Genomic DNA, 19,894 nt, shown 5'->3' on the forward strand with positions numbered 1-19,894 from the left:
TCTGAAGTCTTCCGGTTCATCATTTCTTATAGCACAATAGTGTTCCATTACATTCATATACCACAATTTATTCAGCCATTCCCCAAATGATGGGCATCCCTTTGACTTCCAGTTTTTGGCTACCACAAAGAGTGGTGTACATGTTTTGTACATGTGGGATCCTTTCCCATTTTTATGATCTCTTGGGAATACAGTCCTAGAAGCAGTACTGCTGGGTTAAAAGGTATGCACATTTTTTCTGGTAGACTTGGAACTTCATTGCAATGCAAGGACTTAAAAAAAAATTCCCAATGGTCATTTAAGGAAAGATGCCTTCCACATCCAGAGAAAGAACTATGAGAAAGAACTATGGAATTCAATTGCAGAATGTAGCAGATCATTTTCTTTTGTGTTATGTTTTGGTTTGTTATATGATTTCTCCCATTCATTTTAATTCTATGCAACATGACTATGGTGAAAAGTATTTAATAGGAATGTATGTGTAGAACTTATATAAACTTGCATGCCATCTGGGAGGGGGGGAAATAAGGAGGAAGGAGGGGGAGGGAGGAAAAAAAAAATCTAAGTTACATGGTAGTGATTGTAGAACAATGAAAATAAATTAAGAAAAAAATTGTTCAATGGGGGATGGTGTAGTAAGAAGGAGAATTAATAAATGCTTGTTTAAAAAAAAAATAAAAGTGACTGGTTATACCTTCTGGCAGATCACAATGATTTAGTCAAGAAGTATCTACCAGGAACTCTGCTCACCTATCTTATCTTCTAGGCCTAAAAAAAGACCCCATATTACAGATGTGTGAAATCAGTTCCTCAAGACTACAAAGCATCACAAAAAATTTCCATGTTTTATTTTCAGTTCCACAAATAAACAACAAACTTTTCTAATAATGAAAGTTATTCCAGTTCTGAACTCTTCTTTTTATGGGACCAAGCATTTTGGATACCAGTCATTTTTGGTGAGATTTTGAATGGTCAGAAACCAAGGCCAAGGAGCCTCAGAGAAGTCTTGTAGTTGACAGCCTCAAAAGGGCACAACATATTTCACTTTCCCTGCAAGGCGATGATGTTGTGAGAACAACCAGCACTTTACTGTATCCCTTTGATGCTTAAAGTATTTTTACTAAAAATAACCTGTGTTGAGTTGGCATCATTTTCATACACAACCCATTTCAGAAGTAAGAAAAGATTCTAACTCCAATACATGCAGATTTAAATCTATTTTTGTTGAAAAGATGAAGTATCTGAGGATGAAAAATGGAGCACTACTACTGATCTTGAAAGCAAGAACAAGTCCTAGGGAGCATTGCTGTCTGAACCAGGCAGAGAAGTCCACAAGGAAATCAGTTTCAATACTCTCCCTTTGGTCCTCCTTCTTCTAAGCACTTAAAATATTTTTAATGATACTAGACATTTAATTTTATTAGAAATGCAATCCAAGTATGAATAAATAAAATTTAAGCTTTGACTTTCTGTCCCAGGTTCCTTTAAATAGAAAAAGTGCTAAGTGTTTCTTCAGAGTATTCAGCCCTTCTTGTCCAAATCCAACTGTAACTTGGTCTTCCAGAATCTTTCTAGAACTAAAAATCATATTCTAATAAGAAACCTCAGGGCAAGTCTCATTATTGATACTGCCGGTAGTCTCCAAATGGTGAGGGTGGCAACTGGGCTGGAGGCAACTGGGAAGGATCTTCAACAAACTGGGGTCCTGCAATTGACATAAATTTAAGTTTTACAGAAATCATATCACTCTTAAATATCAAGAAGTTGCAACTAAGAGTAGCAAATAACATGGTTGAAAAAATTAAGTGTCTGCATTGAGTCCAACCAATGGAAAATACATTACATTAAACTAAGGGCATCAGTCTAGTTTTATTTTTAGGGCTGCCTAATTCCTGTACTAGCACAACAGTACTGGAGGCACTTCAAACTCAGTAAGACAGATGACAGCCTGGCTTTCCTTGTGCTTAAGAGTGAAGATCTCTCAAGCGCTGAGCCAGAAATGCTGTGTAGATTCATTTCAGTAAAGAGCAGAGTCAAAATTTTAAGTAACTGTCATACCAAGCTGCGGCCACCCAGCCTGGGGTCTTCTTATCGCCTGTCACACTTTATTGCTGTTACTTAATAGCATTTATAAGATGTCACATTCTGTAAAACATTTATAAAATGCAGGTTTGCTGTGCTTTAAGACAAGCCAGCGAACCAGACCTATAAAGCCAACTAAGTGGGTGATGGAAACTCTGAACAGGAAGATGCTCATGGCCTATTCTAGGATGGAGTCTAGTGGCACTAAGTCTGCAGAGCCTGGAACGATAACCACCGACATTTATGTAAAGCTCTAAGGTCTACAAAGCACTTCCTTTGCAATTCTGTTTTATAGGTAATGCAAGTGTTATCTCATTTTACAGATAAGAAAACTAAACTTAGAGAGGTTAAGTGACTTGCCCATGGTCATAACTTCAAGTGCAGCAACACTGTGCAATCTTCTGCACTGCCCTGCGATGTTAAGTATTTCTCCATAGAAGGGTGTGTGATTGTGTGTATATGTGTATGAGAGAAATAGGGTAACTAAAGAGAGCTTAGTGAGGGCAGAGAAAGAGTTTTATATAAACTTTGTATTTCCTACTTTATTTGGCACAGTACTATGCACACAGTAAGGGCTAAATATTTTCTCAACTGAAATGAAGGACTGTTGTGGGAGTAATAACATTTTTTTTAACATGGATAAGTGAGGGTCATTAGTGATCGGCAGCATTTACAGAGCACACTGCTTAGTGTCTGACACAAGATCTGAACCTGGACCTTCCTGACCCTGAGTCCAACACTCACCACTTGTCACCACTGGGTCACATAAGAACCCAGAGTTTTTTTAAAATGACAACAAATTATAGGTAGTAGAGTTTTTTCCCCACAAAGTACCTCATTATATTTGTGGCAGCAGCAGAATTTAATGCAATTCAGAGAATTATAATGGTCTGCCTGCATTGCTAGAATAATCATTTTTAACTGATCTTGGGATCAATTTTTCCTCATGAGAATTTCTTTGAAATTATGTATTTATTTTATACATGTCTTACTTTCTAAGAGATTTTCTTTACACATAATTTTCCAGAAATGTTGACACTCTGTGTTGCTTCTAGATGAAGGGTTCACTTTGGCGACTGACCTCTTCAAGCAAGTAAAGCATAACCCAAAATACTAACATTTCTTTAAGAGACTTGGAACTGTATGGGAAATTTCTGTAAAGATGTTTATTATGAGTATTTTCATCTTTGTATTCTGTCTTTGACTGAAATAAAAAAGTATTCTAGTAGAGTGTGGCAGAATGTGGCTATCCCAACTGGATGTTAACTTTAAAGTGGTTAACTTTAAAAGTATACAGACCAGACAGAAAGAGCCTATGAGGTCATCTAGTCCATCCTAATGGTATCTAATGAGCAGTGAAAGTTGTGCCAGGAGGATATGGGATCCTTGCTCAGTGCACATGGAAATGAGATCAGATTGGGAGAGATGATCTATTCCCCACACTCTAGACTGATTCTTGTCCAAGTGCTTGAACCAGTTTTCTACTTGTTTCACTCCTCTCCTTGTCTTCTTAAAGAACAGCCAGGTCAATGTTTTGCTATTACTGTCTCAGACAGAATGTGATCCCCCAATATCAGTCCCTACTGATACTATTCTCCTTCCCTGTGGCCCCAGGGAAAAACAGTTCCAAATTTAGAGTAAGAGTTGTTTGAAGTTTCTATGGTTACAATGGCCAAACTAGATTCAAAGTGATAATTAGCTCCTAAACTTTTCTTCCTAAATGCTCCAGAAAGAATGAATAATTAATAGCCAATTTTCTCCCACTTAACCCAAATGCTTAGAAAAAAGTAAATTAACTGTGGAACAGATTTACTGTAAAATATATGGCTAGAGTAACTTTTTGTTTTTTTAAAACACAGTAGATGAAACCTATGCCCTGTTCTTCAAATGGCACTGTCATCTACTACCAAAATCCTCAGGGTTCCCACAACAAAGCATCAATACCTTACCCCCAATGTCATCAGCACAAATAAACTCAACTTCGGTGACAATGTATCTAAAGGTCAGTGAACTATTCCAAAACCAAAATTTTGGCTGCTGAGAATGTAGCAACTAGATTCTAGAAGAGGAATACTTACCATTTGGAAATTGTGAAGATGCAAATCTTGTTAATAGGATACCAGCTCCTTCTATTAAAGCAAGAAGAATGCCACCCATTGCAGCTGAACCAACCATGGCCACTGGTCCATCTGAAGGTATCAATGACAGAGAAATTACTTTCCACTTCTTGCTTTATGCATTGGCCATACTAGAGGACAGGCCTGAGCTCAGTGGATATAAATCAAGAATTCTTAACCTGAGGTCCCTGACTTTGTTTTTTAAAAAATATTTGACTAGCTATATTTCAATAAAATTGGTTTCACTTATAATCCTATATATTTTGCTTTATGCGCTTAAAAACATCATTCTAAGAAGAAGTCCATAGGCATCATCAGATCATTAAAGGAATATGTGACGTAAAAAAAGTTAAGAATCTTTGATCTAAATGAAGTCTGGTCAACCTTTTGTCCCAAGGATTCAAAAGGTAGCTCTGTGACTCTGTTCACCGTTTTTGCAAGGGTTGGTGAGGAAGAAATGTTGGTCAGCAGATTTCAGTTCAATTTGATGCTTTCAGGCTAACTCAGACTTGCCCTAAAATAAACACAACACCCACTGTGCCATACTCAGAATTGTCCTGGTTTCCTTAGGATCTCCTTTTCTCTTTCCCAGGGCTGAGCTTGACTTTATAAGGCACTGGGGACTTCTCTTCTTTTTCTGGATCAAACCCATATCCGAGATATCAGACCAGAAATGTAAAAATGACTTTAGAGGTACACAGATATTCAACCTGTCAACTATTATCTACTAGTATCCCAAATCTTGATTGTCCTGATTTTCTGAGATACAGTTTTAAGCTATTAAAAGAGCCAAGATAATAGTTCTTCTTTTCCTTTCTGAATTGCCTATATATATATTTCTGCTAAGTCAAATCAAAGAGGACCTAAGTCTTCTTCCCCTGCAGCTATCACTTCTTACATACTACATGAGTTATGGCCAAGCTTATTGAAGTCTTCCAAATAATCTTTCCTCTAGTGTAGCCATGAAAGTTTCTTACTTCTTGCTGCCAATATGGCTCCAGTTAAGGCACCACTTGTGATGGAATTCCACGGATCTTCTTTTCCTCTGACTTTTACCATACTGCAATCAATCATGGAAAAGAGACCTCCCCAAACTGCAAAGCTACCTGTTCAGTTTAAGACAAAAACTCAAATTAGCAAAGATTCCAAACCTGAAAGAAACAATTCAGAGCTAAAAGAAATCAGGCCGCATATATATATATATACATTTTTATAGACTATAAGTGTTTAAAACCTATACAGAGCTTTATTCCACTGTCATATATTTAAGCTCTCTTCTTTCTCCCATAACCTTTCATTTTTTCTGACTTCACCAGTTTTTTCTTCTCAGGTCTTATCTTATTCATTCACTTATTCATATATTTATTATCTAACCATGCTAGCTGCTAAAAGGACATTTCTTATTCTTTTCTCTTGTTTATGCCTATAAACTATACAATCAAGATGTGACCTAATGTATGAAGAACCAAAAGAGATAAACCATCAAGAAAAAAAAAACTGGTCTAAGAGGGGTTATTATCTCTAAAAAATGGAATTATAAGAATTAAGAGTCAGTATGGGTTCATCATAGGTCATACCAGAGTAACCTAATCTCATTTCTTTTTCTAAGAAATTAGTAAACTGGTAATGAAACAGGAGAGTCTTACATAGTAAACTTGGAATTCTGGAAAGAACTTAACTTTTCCTATGATATCCTTCTGGACAAGGTAGACAAAGGCTGAATAATAGTACAGTTAGGTCAAGTCAGTTGAATGACTTGACCCAAAAAGTGTTGATTAATGGATCTGTCACCTTGTAAGGAGATGCCCGAAGGATTTGCCTTTGTTCAGTTCTGTTCAATTTTTTTTTTAAACCAAAGCTTAGATGGTATGCTTATTAAATCTGTGACTGACATGAAGCTAGGCCGGTTATCAAGTTGGAGGAAAAAAAACAAGGATCCAAAAATATTTTGACCGGCTAGACCAATGGCTAAACCTAAGAAGATAAACTATAAAAGACATAAATTTTAAGTCTTACAATTGGGTCTTAAAAAAAAACCAAACCAAACTGCCCAAGTATAGCTAGGCAAGAGTTCATTTAAAAAAGATATTTGGTTTTTTTAGTGGATTTAGAGCTTGATATGTACCAACACTGTGATATATAGCAGCCAAAAGAGAGAATGTGATCTTAAGCTGGCATTAATAATAGTGTCCCTTCCCTAGCATGGGGGAGGTGATGGAGCTCGGTCAGTTCATCTCTGGAGTCCTGTGTTTACTTCTGGGCATATTTAGGAACACAAGCAAGATAGAACACATTAACAATGAAGTGAATGGAAGTTGTGCCACACAAGCATCATTTGAAGGAAATAGGGATGATCAGCTTGAAAAAAGAGATTTCAGGAGTGGCACATAATAGCTGTTTACAGAAAAAACTGTTGCGTGGAAGAGATTAGATTTGTTTTCCTCAGCTAAAAAGGGTGAAACTTGAGGCCCCATGGATGGAAGCTGCAAAGAGATGGATTTTGGCTCACTGTCTAACTGTAGAAGGGGCTGCCCTGGGCATGCCCAATTACTAATGATCTTCAAGCAGAGACTGGAAGACTATCTGTTGTGGTATAAGAGATTCCTATTTAGGGACAGGTTGCATTCCATTACATAAGGAGCCCATTCCAAATGTGACAAGCTAAGAATGAAGGTGCTTGGAATGAAGTACCACTTTATTCCTATATAGACAAAATGTCACTGAATTTTTAACAGATTTTCAATTAAGCAATATATCAAAATGGGTACTTGATAAGCATGTACAATAAATATATTGTGGGTCTAATATGCTTTCTAAATATTGTTATGCTGTTAGTACATTTTGCATTATTTTTTGGTTGTCACAACAATCATTTAAACAAAGGAGAAATAATTATTTCCTCACTCTGCCATACAATGATATAAGAAAAAGTAAAAGTAAAGGGATGGTGTAATTCAAAGAAAAAATATCCACCACAAATACTGATGGAGATCTACTGGTTCACTGAAACCTTATCAGGTTTTGCATTTGTGTTACTTTTGTAGCAGACATGATGAAAGCATGAGAATGCCTGTAGAGTGAAAGTACATGGCGAAAAAGATCAAGAAGGGATGGCTAGGAGAGAAAGATGGCATCAAGAAAGAAAAATATGGAGAATGAGCTTCTGGGAGAAAGGCAAATACTGGGAATGCCTTTCTGCAGGGCAAAGAGTAGAGGCTCTTAAGCCTGGACCAGGTAGGAACATAAGCCACTTGGTGATGCATAAGACCAAGAGGGGATACCAAAGCTGTCTTTACCAGAGAAGCTCCTATACCACTCACCTTGCAGTTCTTCTCTATTGACATTGTGAGCTTGTACCTGGAGCTGTTTGGTAACAAATATGTTTATGTTTAAAATACTTACTAGTTGCCTTTGCTGCTATCAAATGAGCTGGCTCATCAATACCCTAAAATCGAAGTCAGACTTTCCCAGCCTTACCTGCTATGCTATTCAGTAGGCTATTGCCCATATATAGCATTCCAACTCTCATCTTTATCTGGAATGCTCATTCTGATTAACCTTTGCCTCTTGGAATCCTTAGCATCCTTCAATCCTCAGCTCAAGTGCCATCTCCTCAGTTTTCAGTGTTATCCCCCAACCCCCTAAATTAATTTATATATATGCACACACCTCATCATTCCCCACTGTTGGCTGCTTTACCAGATCTCCAGAAACTCATCACTCTGCAAAACGAAATCAAATCTGGATCTCACATCTCCCCAGGCCATTTCCTTCCCTGGCTGAAGAACTTTATCACTCTGCTTTTCAACTGCTTTTTATACACCATCTCCCCCATTACGCTGTGAGATCCTTGAGGGCAGGGAGGGCCTTAAACCTTTCTTCTGATCTCCACAGCTTAGTACAGTGCCCAGCACATACGAAGTGCTTAATAAATGTTTAATTATTGGTAGGTCTCCAGGATTGAACCTGATTTACTTTTCTTCCTGTATATATACTGGTTTACCTAATTGTAAGCTTTGTATGAAACCAAGGGATACATATCTAGTTAATTCAATTCAAGCAGGTTAGGTTCTGGGGGACACACAAAGTTCAAAATAAGTCAGCATCCTAGCCCTTTCAAAGCTTATAATTAAATAGAGGGCTATATATGAGATGTTATAACGTTATATATGTATATGAGAAGTGTAAACAAAGTGTAATATGAGATTTGAAGGATTAAAGGTCCTTAATGATGAGAAGGCTTCAGGGCAGGTTTCTTGGAGTGGGCACCACTTGAACTGGATTTTAATGAATGTCTAAGAACTCAGCAAAAAGCCCTGGGAAGGGTATTTTGTATTTCTCCTCACTAGGTCCTTCAGATATATACTGCTACTTATAGAAATAAGTAAGTATAATGTCTCCTAATTCTTGGCATATTTACCTTTGTGTTCTAGAAAATAGCTTTCCTACTTTTCAAGTATCTCATTAAGGCCCCTTAATATTTTCCTTCAGCTTCCCCAGAAGCTACCATTTCCTTTCTCAAAACTTACAACTTTAAACATTTTCCCCCTTCTATCTAAAAAATGTATTTTGAGGAAATGAAGAAGGGTGCTCTGTTCATAAGGCATACTGTTCAAGTCTATTTTTTGAAACAGGCCATGAGGGCATCAGTTTGTGACAATGTTTTCCCGGAATAAGCAATTAAAGCCAAAATGAGATCAACAATTGGCTTACTCCAAAACGACTAGAGATTCATCTTCAGCAATCAGGAAAACAGATCTATCTGAACATGAGAAACAGTTTTACCTCCTAATTGTGGTGCTCTGGTTTTGATGGCTGTCAAACTGCCTCGAAGCCTGTGGCTTACCCCCTGAGGAAACAAAATCAAGTGACCAGAAAATATTAGAAGTGCAACTGATTTCCAACCCATTGATAGAATCTGGTTGGTTGTTTTTTAAATATCAAATCTGGGTTCCATGTAGAAGGCAGTTTTCCATACACATACCACAGGAGAATTGCGAAAACCTTTGATTGCTTGGAAGATACCACCTCCTATGGTACCCATAGTGAAAGCACCACCACAGTCATCTACAATTCGCCAGGGGCTAAGAGAAAAAAAGAAAACAACAAACAAAAAAGCCTTTAATGATGTCATATATCTCAAAGTTTGCTTTCTCCACAAAACTTTCCCTATTTAAATGAATGACAACCCTCAAACACAGGCCCAGACTAATTAATGAAACTCTACCCCACAAAATATACACAGAGCTATGTGTATTAAGCGGCTACAATGCACCAAGCACTGTGCTATATGCTAGGGACCCAAGTACAAAGAACAAAACCATTTTCACTCACAAGGTACCTATTATACTCCAATGGAGAAGACAAATATTTGTAAAATAGAAACATCACAAAGTTAATAAATACAAAAATATACAAAGTAGTTCAACACAAGGTAGTTTGGGAGGGGGAGCCATTAGCAGGTGAGAGGACCAGGAAAGAAGGTTTATGCAGAAGATGATGCTTGAGTTGATATTCTTTGCAGAAGTGGAAGACAGCATTGGCTGTCAGACTCAGATTCATATGTAGCTTAGTTTTGAAGCACCTCTTTCTCTTTTTTCCTTCTCTGTTATAAGACAGTGCTCTCTGGGATGGGAAAAAGGAGTGACATTTAGAAATGAAGAAATATAAGAATATTGATATCGAAGATATGAAACTCCCTCTATTGGTGCAGGTCAGCACCTTTTCTGCAATTAATCCTCTTAGAAAGGTGGTCAGAGCACTGAGAAGTTAGGGATTTGCTCAGAGCCAGGACAGGAATCTAGACCTTCCTGGTTCAAGGCCAGCTCTCTATCCAGTGCGCCAAGGCTGCCTCTAAATGAAAATGAAGGTAACGTATAAGCAAAAAACATCAATAACACTTGACTTGGAGAAGGAACATCACACTGGCAGCTCTGGAAAGAATGTACTAGAGAACAAAGAGACAATCATATGAGTTAGAGGTCATGTAAGACTAAAGGAAGGTGCTGAGGGAGGGGAGCTTTATGAATACCCAAGGAGGGACGGATGAAAGAGATGCTGTAGAAAAAGAAACAAGACAGAGAACAGCTACGCCCCCCACGGAGATCTAAAAGGCTGGATCACTTGTGGGAGATGCTCTGGAGGCTGTCCTTGGTCAGGGGTGTTTTGCACTAGAGGATGACTATGATCCCTTCCAACTCTGAGATTCTGGGTTCTATTAAGTCAGAGATTCAAATGGAATCTTCAACTTCTAAGTAGGTAGTTTACAAACATCCCCTTCTCTATAACTATACGGTAAAGACCACAATGATCAATTATAAATAGTTGTTCAAAAAAAAAGAAGAGGAAGATGGTGCAGATTTCTGACTACAAAATTACAGGAAGTTAAGATACAAAGCAAAGTTCAGAAGCTGGGCTCTTTCATCTAATGCAAATAAAAACTGAGAGGAAAATGATGGGTTGATTGGATGGTTTGGGTGGACTATACTCTATCACCCTAACATGGAGGAAAGAATATGGTAGGGAGTCAATGACTTTGAGAGAAGGCAGGAATGGCTTAGTATAACTGAAGTAAGATGGCTCTGATTTTGACAAGTCTTTGTTAGAAGATAAACACTGTGTGACACTGAGGTCATAGTCTCTCCCCACCTCACCAAGTGGAGATGGAGAGGAGAAGAGGTAACAAGAGGATCTACTTACCCAGATGTGTGTGTGTGTTAGCATAAATCATCATCAACTAGTGCTAGTTAAGGCTCACTTAGTACAAGGCACTGGGAAAGGCCTACTCATCAAACTTCAGAGACTTACAGGTGACAACCAGGATATCTAAATCCCTAGTGAGTTAGCCTAGTCCAAGCTGAATGTTCCACACATAAGAACTGATTTTTAAACATTTTAAATGATGGAACCAATAAAACATACCCCGAAACCTATCAACAAAAAGCACGGTCCATCCTATGACCACTCACGTAATCATTAATGACAATGTAAAAAGCTAAATACACAATAATAAAAACAAGTTAAATATCTAGGCATGGCCTTCTAATAGGATCAAGATCACTTGACCAGTTCTCCTTTATGGCAGTGATCAGGTCAGCCAGAAAACTTATTAGAAAGAGTAAAATACTGCCCCAGTCACAAAGAGAATCTCAGATAATACTAGTTCTTCCACCTCCCCCATCTAGAATTATTCATGCTACATACCCAAGCCATTCATTTTCATTCACCCATCACAGAAACATCAATAGTTTCCCAGAAAGGGGGCAAGTAGTCTAGTTTTCCCCTAGAATCCAAAACAAATAAATGTTCTGAGTATCTATGGTGAGAGACAGTGCTAAGCACTCTGTAAAGAACCAAAAAATAAGGCTACACAGAGCTTACGATCATCCGATTGGAGAGATGCGGATGACGATGTCTCACATTTATACTGTACTTTAATCTTCACAATTACACACATTATTTCATTTGAGTCTCACAACAACCCAGGTACTATTATTATAGAGAAGCAAGCTGAGCTTCCTAACAGTTAAGTAAATGATGGGGGGTGGGAGGGGAATCTGAACCCAGACTTTTCCTTTCTCTAAATCCATTTTTCCACCAATCAAAAAAAAAAAAAAAAGGACTTGAGCTAAGTTCTAAAGGAGGGGTGTGTGTGTACGTGTAGACATTTCAGAGCAAAAGCAAAAAAAAGCAGGAATTTGAAAAGCATATCGAGGAGACTGTCAATCAACCTGGCTGCAGAAGATCATAGACATCCCTATAATAAAAGGAAATAAAATTGGACAGCTAGGTTGAGAGGCAGGCCTTAACTGCTAAGCCAAGGAGTTTGAATATTAACATACAGGCAATAGGGAACCATTTAAAATGTTTTGAACAGGGTAATGATCAATACAGTATTTTAGAAAGAATAGACAGATTTCTTTCTGCCAGATGAATGACCCTGGTGATAAACGAGGTAACAAAGAATACCAGGACCTGGACCATATGAACAAAGGAGAATGGGGTCTAGATAGGATCAAGGGAGTGGCAGTCTAGGGTGGGGCCAGGTACAGACAATGAAAGGGCAGTTAATTAACTGGGAAGGGCTGATTGGCCCAGGTGAACTCCCTGGGCCATGTGGGAAAGTTCAAGGGCTTTTTCCTTTTTGGGGTTCAGATCCCATCCCCAACAACAACGAATTTTCCAGACACCAAACCCAACACTCTAACCACTGAGCCAACTAGCTGCCCAGGCACATATTACAATAGTCCAAGGACAAGAGTTCTGAGCTAGGGCTGATAGCAGTGCTCAGAAATGGAAATGTCAAACATAAAAGAAGAATCGACAGGACAAAGTCTGGAGAAACAGCCTCCACACAGGATGGCCATTCCAAAGTTAGGAACAAGGTGAAGGACAGCACTGAAATAAGCATGGGGAAAAGGAACATGTTCAGTGCTACCAGGGAGCTCAATTATAAAGAAAAGAATTAGCCATTAAAGCCAAGTAAAGCATGACCCACTACCCCAAACCATATCTTGGCTCCAAAGATCAAAATGTTGCATTTAACACTGGAGCCCTTGGGCCAATCCCCAGCTGTTCCCTCATCTGTAAAACAAGGGGGCTAGAGCAGATGTCCTCCAAAATTCCTTCCGATTCTAAAAATCTAATTTTGTGCTAAAATTTTTGATGGCTGGTCAACTCACACACTGCTAAGGTCTCCAAGAAAAGACTTGACGAACTATTGGTCAAGACTGTCCAAGCACCCACATTATGCCAAGTGCTACAGACACTCTCAATATTCTCAAAGCTTTCATTAAGCCATTCAACATTTCACTGAACTCAATATTGCTATTGAGTTCTCAATATTCTTATTGACTTCAATGTATACTGTGCTAGGTACTTCAGAAGAAACAAAGTTGAATGAACAAAAGGCTCAAAAGAGCCACTCCCCAACAGGTAAGTGGTCAAATACAAGAAGAGAGCAATTATATGAAGATGCTCCAAACCACCAAAGATAAGAGCAATGCAAATTAAAACATTTCTGAGGTTCCACCTCATCCCCATCACTACTGGTAAAACAAAAGAGGAAAATAGCAGTTCAGGAGCAGTCATGAGGACAGGAGCTGCTGCAGCTGTAACTGGCTCAATCATTATGAAGAACAATTTGGATCTCAATGTCACAGGCTACTAAACTAGGCATACACCCCAAGGAGGTCAAGGACGGAGTTGTACAAGGACCCTTGTGTATAAGATTTATGCCAACACTTTCTGTTACTGTCAATAACCAGAAAAAACATAGTTACCCATCACTGGGGGAACTGAGGTATATGAACATAATGGAATATTAATGTGCTGTTAGAAATGAAGATGAAAGATTCAGAAAAATATAAAAAGATGTATAAGTTGAGAAGACAGAATGAAATGAGCAAAATCAGAGGAACAATGTACACAATGACCAAAATGATATTAAAGGAAAAAACTTTGGAAGATCTCAGAACCCTGACCAAAGAAGTAACTGATCATGATTTCAAGAGACTGAAGAAATATAATTCCCAACTCTCAGCAGAGAGGTAATGGATTAGAAGTTCAAATGAGACATTCATTCTCAATTTTATTACTTTGCCAAAGTTAATACTTCTTTTTAGAAAACAGTTTAATAGTTTAGTTTTTCTATACAATCTTTTTTTGTATACTGAAATGTTTGTATTTGTTAAGTTCACAAATAGAAAAAAAAGGTAGTGCTCTTGCCCTCAAGGAATAACATATGAGGGAGTAGAAAGTAAAAGATAAGTATAGTAAAAAGTAGAAAATTATTTCCTTCAGTGTCTCAAACAGCTCTACAATACACAAGAGTCTATGCCCTGGAAGAACTTCCACTCTGGCATGTGCCTTCCCGTTCCTCCCCCAATTAGTGACAAGGATAGGCAGATCTGGGAATCATCAGCATACAGATGGTAATTAAATCCATGAGAGCTCATGAGATCATCAAGTGAAGTAGTATAGAGGGCGAAGAAAATAAAGCCCAGAACAGAACCCTGAGGAAGAAACAGGGGCTAGGCAGGAGGAGAACCAGGAGACAATGGTGTCCTGAAAACCTAGAGTACCAATGACAGAGTGATCAGCAGTGTCTAAGGATACAGAGAGATCAAGGAGAGGAAGGACTGAGAAAAAGCCATTGGATTTTAAGTCAGAGAATCTAGGTGCAATTCTATCTCTTCCTATGGCATGTGTTCTCCCAAGCTAATCACTGAGTCTCTGAGTCTTAATTTCTCCACCAGTAAGACATGAAGTTTGGACCAAACCCTTCCTTATCCCTATTTATATCCTGACAATCGAAGGAATGGAAAAGAAAAAACTGATGCAAGAACAATCACTGAGGTTAAAGCACAAGTATGTGGAGGGAAGCTTCAAATTTGCTTTTTAAGTTTCCCCCATTGGAGAATGGTGGTTCTAGGAACAGAAATAGAAGGGTTATTAGGAGTTGATGAAGGACTGGAATTGCAGCTTAAGAGATAGGAGGGTGGTACAGAAGGAGATGGATGAAATCATGTATAAAGCTGATGGCTAAAGTCAATGGAATAGATGACATCAAATAAATCTGATAGAACCTTGCAGACTGTCTACATTTTGATGGTGAAAATATTCTTATCAAAAAGGCTGAGTCTTATCCATCCTATTTCCTCCATACATTTTATATCGATCTCCTATTTAGACTACCACCACCCTTGTGATCTTTCCATCACCTGCCTGCACAATTACAATGTTATCCTAATTCATCCCCCTGCACCTAGTCTCTCTCCTTTGCAGTCCATCCTGCTCACAGATGTCAAAGTGGTATTCTTAAAGCACAAGTCACTTCCCTGCTCAAGACACTCCACTACCTCTAGGATAAAACTAAATTTTCCACTTGGCATATGAAGCCTTTCACAATCCAACTCCAGCCTATCTTTCCAGGCTGATAACGCATTATGCATTCTATATTCCAGTCAAACTGGCCTACGTGTGATTGCTCATACAGGAAACTCCTTTCCATCTCCAGCTATGATTTTGCTCTCCTTATTCATCTCTGCTTCTTAGAACTCCTTACCTCTTTTCAAAGTTCAGAAGTTCAAGTGCCACCCCCTATAAAAAGCCACCCCTAATTTCCCCAGTTAATGCTTTCTCTCACTACCACACACAGAAGGCAAAGGGATATCACGAGGAGAAAGACTGAAAAGAGACCAACGGAAATGGTGATTATGGGGTCCATACTGACCTGTGAGATGTGAAGTTTTAGTACAATAATGGAGTTTGTTTATCTTTCATACCTACCTTTTTCATCCCTGATACTATTACCACTTTGGTTTAGATCTTTCCTTCTGGCCTATTCAAATAGCTTCCTATAAGTTTTCCCTGACTTTCTCCTCTCCTCTTCAATTCATTCTTTTCACTTAGTGACCAAAATAATCTTCATAATACACTACTTAGACTGACCATGCCATTTCCCTTCTCAAAAATCTTCAGTTGCTTCCTGTTATTTATGTGAAATACAAGCTCCTTCCAGTATTTATGACCCTTTGCAATCCGGTTACAACCTACTTTTTCAGTCTTACTTTGGCTTTAATCAAATTCATGCATTCCACATTCTAACTACTCTCTAACCAATCTACAAGTTACCCACACCTAGATAATTTTAAATCTTTTGTTTCTGTTCATGCCTGCAAAAGACTACCCCATCCCAATCTCAACCCAAAGGAATTTTTTTTATACCTTCAATATTCAGTTCAGTTAGCATCTCCCCCATGAAGTGTTTCTGGATCCACTCACCGAAGTTTATCTACACCTTCCCTTTACTATTATCTCATTCTTACCAGATATCATACTTATCTGCATATATTTCTTCCATGAATTCAGAAAAGATCTCTGGAGACTAGGACTCTTTTTCTTCTTTATACCTCCCCAGCACCCAGTACAATTCTTTGTATACAGCAGAGTTAATGTCAAATTGAAAGACAGTTTGAAAAGGATTAAGAAATAAAAAGTGGAAGCAGCTAATATATGCAAAGTGGAGCTTGAAAAACCAGAAGGTTGGTAGGCTTTTTCCCTACCAGAACAGAGGAAAGTGAAAAAGGAATAAGCATTTATGATGTCCCAAGCACTTTTTATATTATCTCATCTGATCTTCACAACAACCCTGTAAGGTATTTCCATTTAATAAGTGTCTTGTAAAAATTGAACTCTGATCTTCCTGATTCTAGGTCAAGTCCTCTATATTCACTATGTTACCAGCTGTCTCTGACCATGTTTGTAGGAAAGAAGATTTTGGTAAAGATGAAAATTCAACTAGGGAGATTAACCAATAGAGTAAGTTAATAGGGGAGTTGGAAGAGTGGTAGAGATAGCCATGTCAACTTCCTGCTCACAGATGGCCCTCAAAAGGTACTCTTTCTGAAGGCAAATGTTTCCCAAGAAGATAGGCCTTATAAAACTTACACCTGAAGCGATTTCATTCAGAAACTGCATGAACCTGGCTCTAAGGTTAATAACCTTATAAATAACCACTGTATTTCAAGGGGAATTTAGAGCTCTGAGCTCCTAACAATATAAGTTATCAAGGACAAAAGGCTAAGTTAACTTAAATGACAAGACTGATTCTTTGTATGAACATTGTTACAAATCGGAGAACATTGTTGCTTCCTCTTCTCAGACTCTTGGGATCACCCCTCCTACCCAACTTTCTTCTTAATGTACAAGGGCTGTTGAAAAATGGAACATTAGATGGTAAGCTCCTTGGAGGTAGCGACGTCTTTCGCCTCTTTGTGTATCCCCAGGTTTAGCACAGTGCCTGCACACAGAAGGCGCTTAATAAACGTTTATTGAGTTGGACTGAACATCCCAAGGGGGATGGTGGGTCGGGGTGGGGAGGTACCTGCAGCCCTTCATCTAGAAGCCTGGGTGGAGGAGTCTTTAAGCACACAAGTTACCCGAGAAGGCCAGGTTATTTCAGACACACTTCGCTCTAAGGCCATACGAGGCGGCCTCGCGGACCCTTCCCACCCACCCCCACGCTCCTGGGGACGAGGTGGGGGATGGGGCCGCAGGAATTGGGGCAAGGTAGGCCAAGGTACTTTCCCTCCCGCTGCCAGAGATAGGGGGCCTGGCTGTGGGCCTCGGACTTCGGCCCCTTCTCCCGATGACCCCGCGGAATCCCGCCAGGGCGCAGCCCAAGGCGGCGGGGGCGGCGATGGGGCCGAGGAGGGGGCGCCGGGCCGAACGCAAGGTCACGACCAGGCCGGGCCAGGGAAGCCGGGGAGGCCTGCCGGGCCAGAAGCCGGCCTGGTGGGCAGGGGCGCGAGCGCCCGGAGCAGGCCGCCTCGCGAGGCCGGGGCGAGAGGCAGGGAATCGGGGCCGGAAGGAGCAGACCGGCGGTCGGGGAGGCTCACCAGGGCTCACGAGCGTACTCCTCCATCTTGGCTACGGTGGCGAAGGGGATGCCGGGCAAACAGGGCGGAGCTCCCGAGCTCTCCCCAAAGTGTCCCCGGTCTCTGGGAGGGTCCTGGGGGAGGGCCGGGCGGCTAATGGGACGAGGATTGGTTCGCCTCTTTATGCGTATAGCCAATGGGAGAGGCAGACCGGGGAGGTGTGGGGGGCGCGGCTTCTCGAGGATTTGCTAAAGGAGCTGGTCCATCCCCGGCGAGGCTGGCGTCAAGGGTTCGAATCCTCGCTCTGCCTCGGCTCTTTCGGCTGGTTTCATTTTCGCTTGGAAAGCTTCCTAAACCCTAAAGAGATTTTGCTTTGAAATACTGAATTACGCTTACGAATTAATGTTTCATGGGGTCATACGATTAAAGCCCAGGAGGGACCTTGGAGGTCATTTGGCCTGTAAACCAAGAGGACTTGGGTTCGAGTCCTAGTCTGGACACCTGCTCTGCCTAGAGCACCGAATCTGGAGGCAGGGAGAGTCGAGACGCTGCAGACGCTGAAGGGCTGGGCGACCCTTGGCAGGTCACGTAACCTCTGCCTGCTCACCCGAAGTGGGACGATAATAGTGGCTGTTGGGATCCATTAGTTTGCTGTCAGTCGACAAACGTGAAGTGCCTACTTTGCACCAGGCACTGTACTAAGCGATGGGGATACGAAGAGGGGCAGGAGATAACCCCTATCCTCCGGAAGATCCCTGCCTCATGAGGGAGACAACTGCAAAGAGGTCTTAGGTATAACCCGCTTTGCCAGACCTCCAAGTACTTATGACAGTGTGATCTGGGGGTGGCTCTAAGTTTGCAGAGACCTGCCCTGATAAAGGGAGTTTCTTCTCCCCGAGATCTTTATAAGGGATGCCACCATTCATCCTGCCCCTTCCTCTAAGTGAGTACCTGAAAAGACCAAGGTCCCCCACTGCATCCTGGGCCATCTCCAGTCATCCTGATGAATATCTGGTAACTGGATCCTGATGGCTCTGGAGGAGAAGTGAGGCTGGTGACCTGCACAGCCCTCCCTCACTCAAAGTCAAGGGCAAGTCATGTCATCACTTCTCTGATGTCATGGTCTTCTTCAAAAACGAAGGACAAACAACCACTACTTGGAGTAGTCCCAGAGATGCTTCCAGAGAGTCTATACAATTGAAACCTGCATCTCAACAGCTCGAAAATCAGTCATTTTATCCACCTCTGCAAAAGTTCTTCAAACATTAATCATAAAGGGACAAATAGAGCAGTTACAGCAAAGTTTGCAAATACTGACCAGCCTCCCTCCAGAGGACTTTGTTCCCCTCAGAAGATTGCTCTCAGCTCTTCTCTTATTCATTCTTAACATGGCAAGCACTAAGGTAGGTAGGGTATATGTTTGAGTATTTGTTTATTAATTGAGTTACAACCTCTTTCTCGTTATTAGTAGGTTTGAACTCCCGCTCCAGTTTATTAATTATTATAAGATAAACTTGAAAAAATTTTCTCAATGGTAATTTGTTTCTATATTAAATCCCCTAATCTTTTATGACTATGTAAATATTAGAATTAATAACTACATAGTTTATTAACAAATGAAATCAATAATAAAAATAAACCTATAGATAGTTTTCATTGTTTTGACTATGAGAATGGTCATATCCAAAGTTACCTCAAATTCTTTTTTTTTTTTTTTCTTTCTTCCCTACATTTTAATACTGGTGGAACATTGAATGATTGTTTCACTTCAGCTCCTTCACAGCCAAACCAGGAGGTAGGGACTGTTTAAGTTTCTCTGCCTTCTCTTTGTCTGTGATGACCAATGTGTACAGGTACCTGCTGCAGCGAACCTTAAATTTCACATTGTCCTTGTTTTTCTTGATCTTGACAGATTTGGCATCTTTTCTCCTGGCTGTGAGCAGGAAGTCTTTTATTTCCTCGATTTTTCGGGGCATTGCGGAGGGAGGAGGGGCGGCGTGGGGCCCGAGAGATCGCGCCACGGGATAGATCCTCACAACTGCCAAGAGGCCGAAGAAGACGGAAAAGGATCTCAAATTCTTAATATAAAAGTATATGACTTTACTTCTAGAAATACAATTTCATCATTCATTCTACTACATGTACTGATTAAAGTTTACAAAGAATCCTCTTGATATTTTCCCTTATGATAAGAATTTCAACCCTCAGGAAATAAGTAGTTAGTCCTTTTTCTTTGTTTTCTCCTTTGGAAACCATCTTTCCAGAATATATGGCAAACTTCCAGTTCTTCACAGACTGTTCATAAAATTCTTTTTA

At 40.0% G+C, this 19,894-nt stretch overlaps 2 protein-coding genes across 2 annotated transcripts; both read right to left on the reverse strand.

Moving 5' to 3' along the window:
* Positions 1–826: 826 nt before the first annotated feature.
* Positions 827–17,714, reverse strand: TIMM17A (translocase of inner mitochondrial membrane 17A). Its single transcript, XM_072648210.1, has 6 exons — positions 17,600–17,714; positions 9,184–9,283; positions 8,985–9,048; positions 5,177–5,305; positions 4,161–4,271; positions 827–1,705 (listed from the first exon to the last, which is right to left on the reverse strand). The coding sequence occupies exons 1-6, from the start codon at positions 17,623–17,625 to the stop codon at positions 1,620–1,622; spliced, it is 516 nt and encodes a 171-aa protein (XP_072504311.1). The 5' UTR covers positions 17,626–17,714; the 3' UTR covers positions 827–1,619.
* Positions 17,715–19,280: 1,566 nt separating this feature from the next.
* LOC140529500 (large ribosomal subunit protein eL38) lies at positions 19,281–19,648 on the reverse strand. Its single transcript, XM_072648211.1, has one exon. It carries the CDS (start codon positions 19,552–19,554, stop codon positions 19,342–19,344), a length of 213 nt encoding a protein of 70 aa, XP_072504312.1. The 5' UTR covers positions 19,555–19,648; the 3' UTR covers positions 19,281–19,341.
* Positions 19,649–19,894: the final 246 nt, after the last annotated feature.

The sequence above is a fragment of the Notamacropus eugenii genome, chromosome 2 (genome assembly GCF_028372415.1).
Source record: "Notamacropus eugenii isolate mMacEug1 chromosome 2, mMacEug1.pri_v2, whole genome shotgun sequence".
Classification (NCBI taxonomy): domain Eukaryota; kingdom Metazoa; phylum Chordata; class Mammalia; order Diprotodontia; family Macropodidae; genus Notamacropus; species Notamacropus eugenii.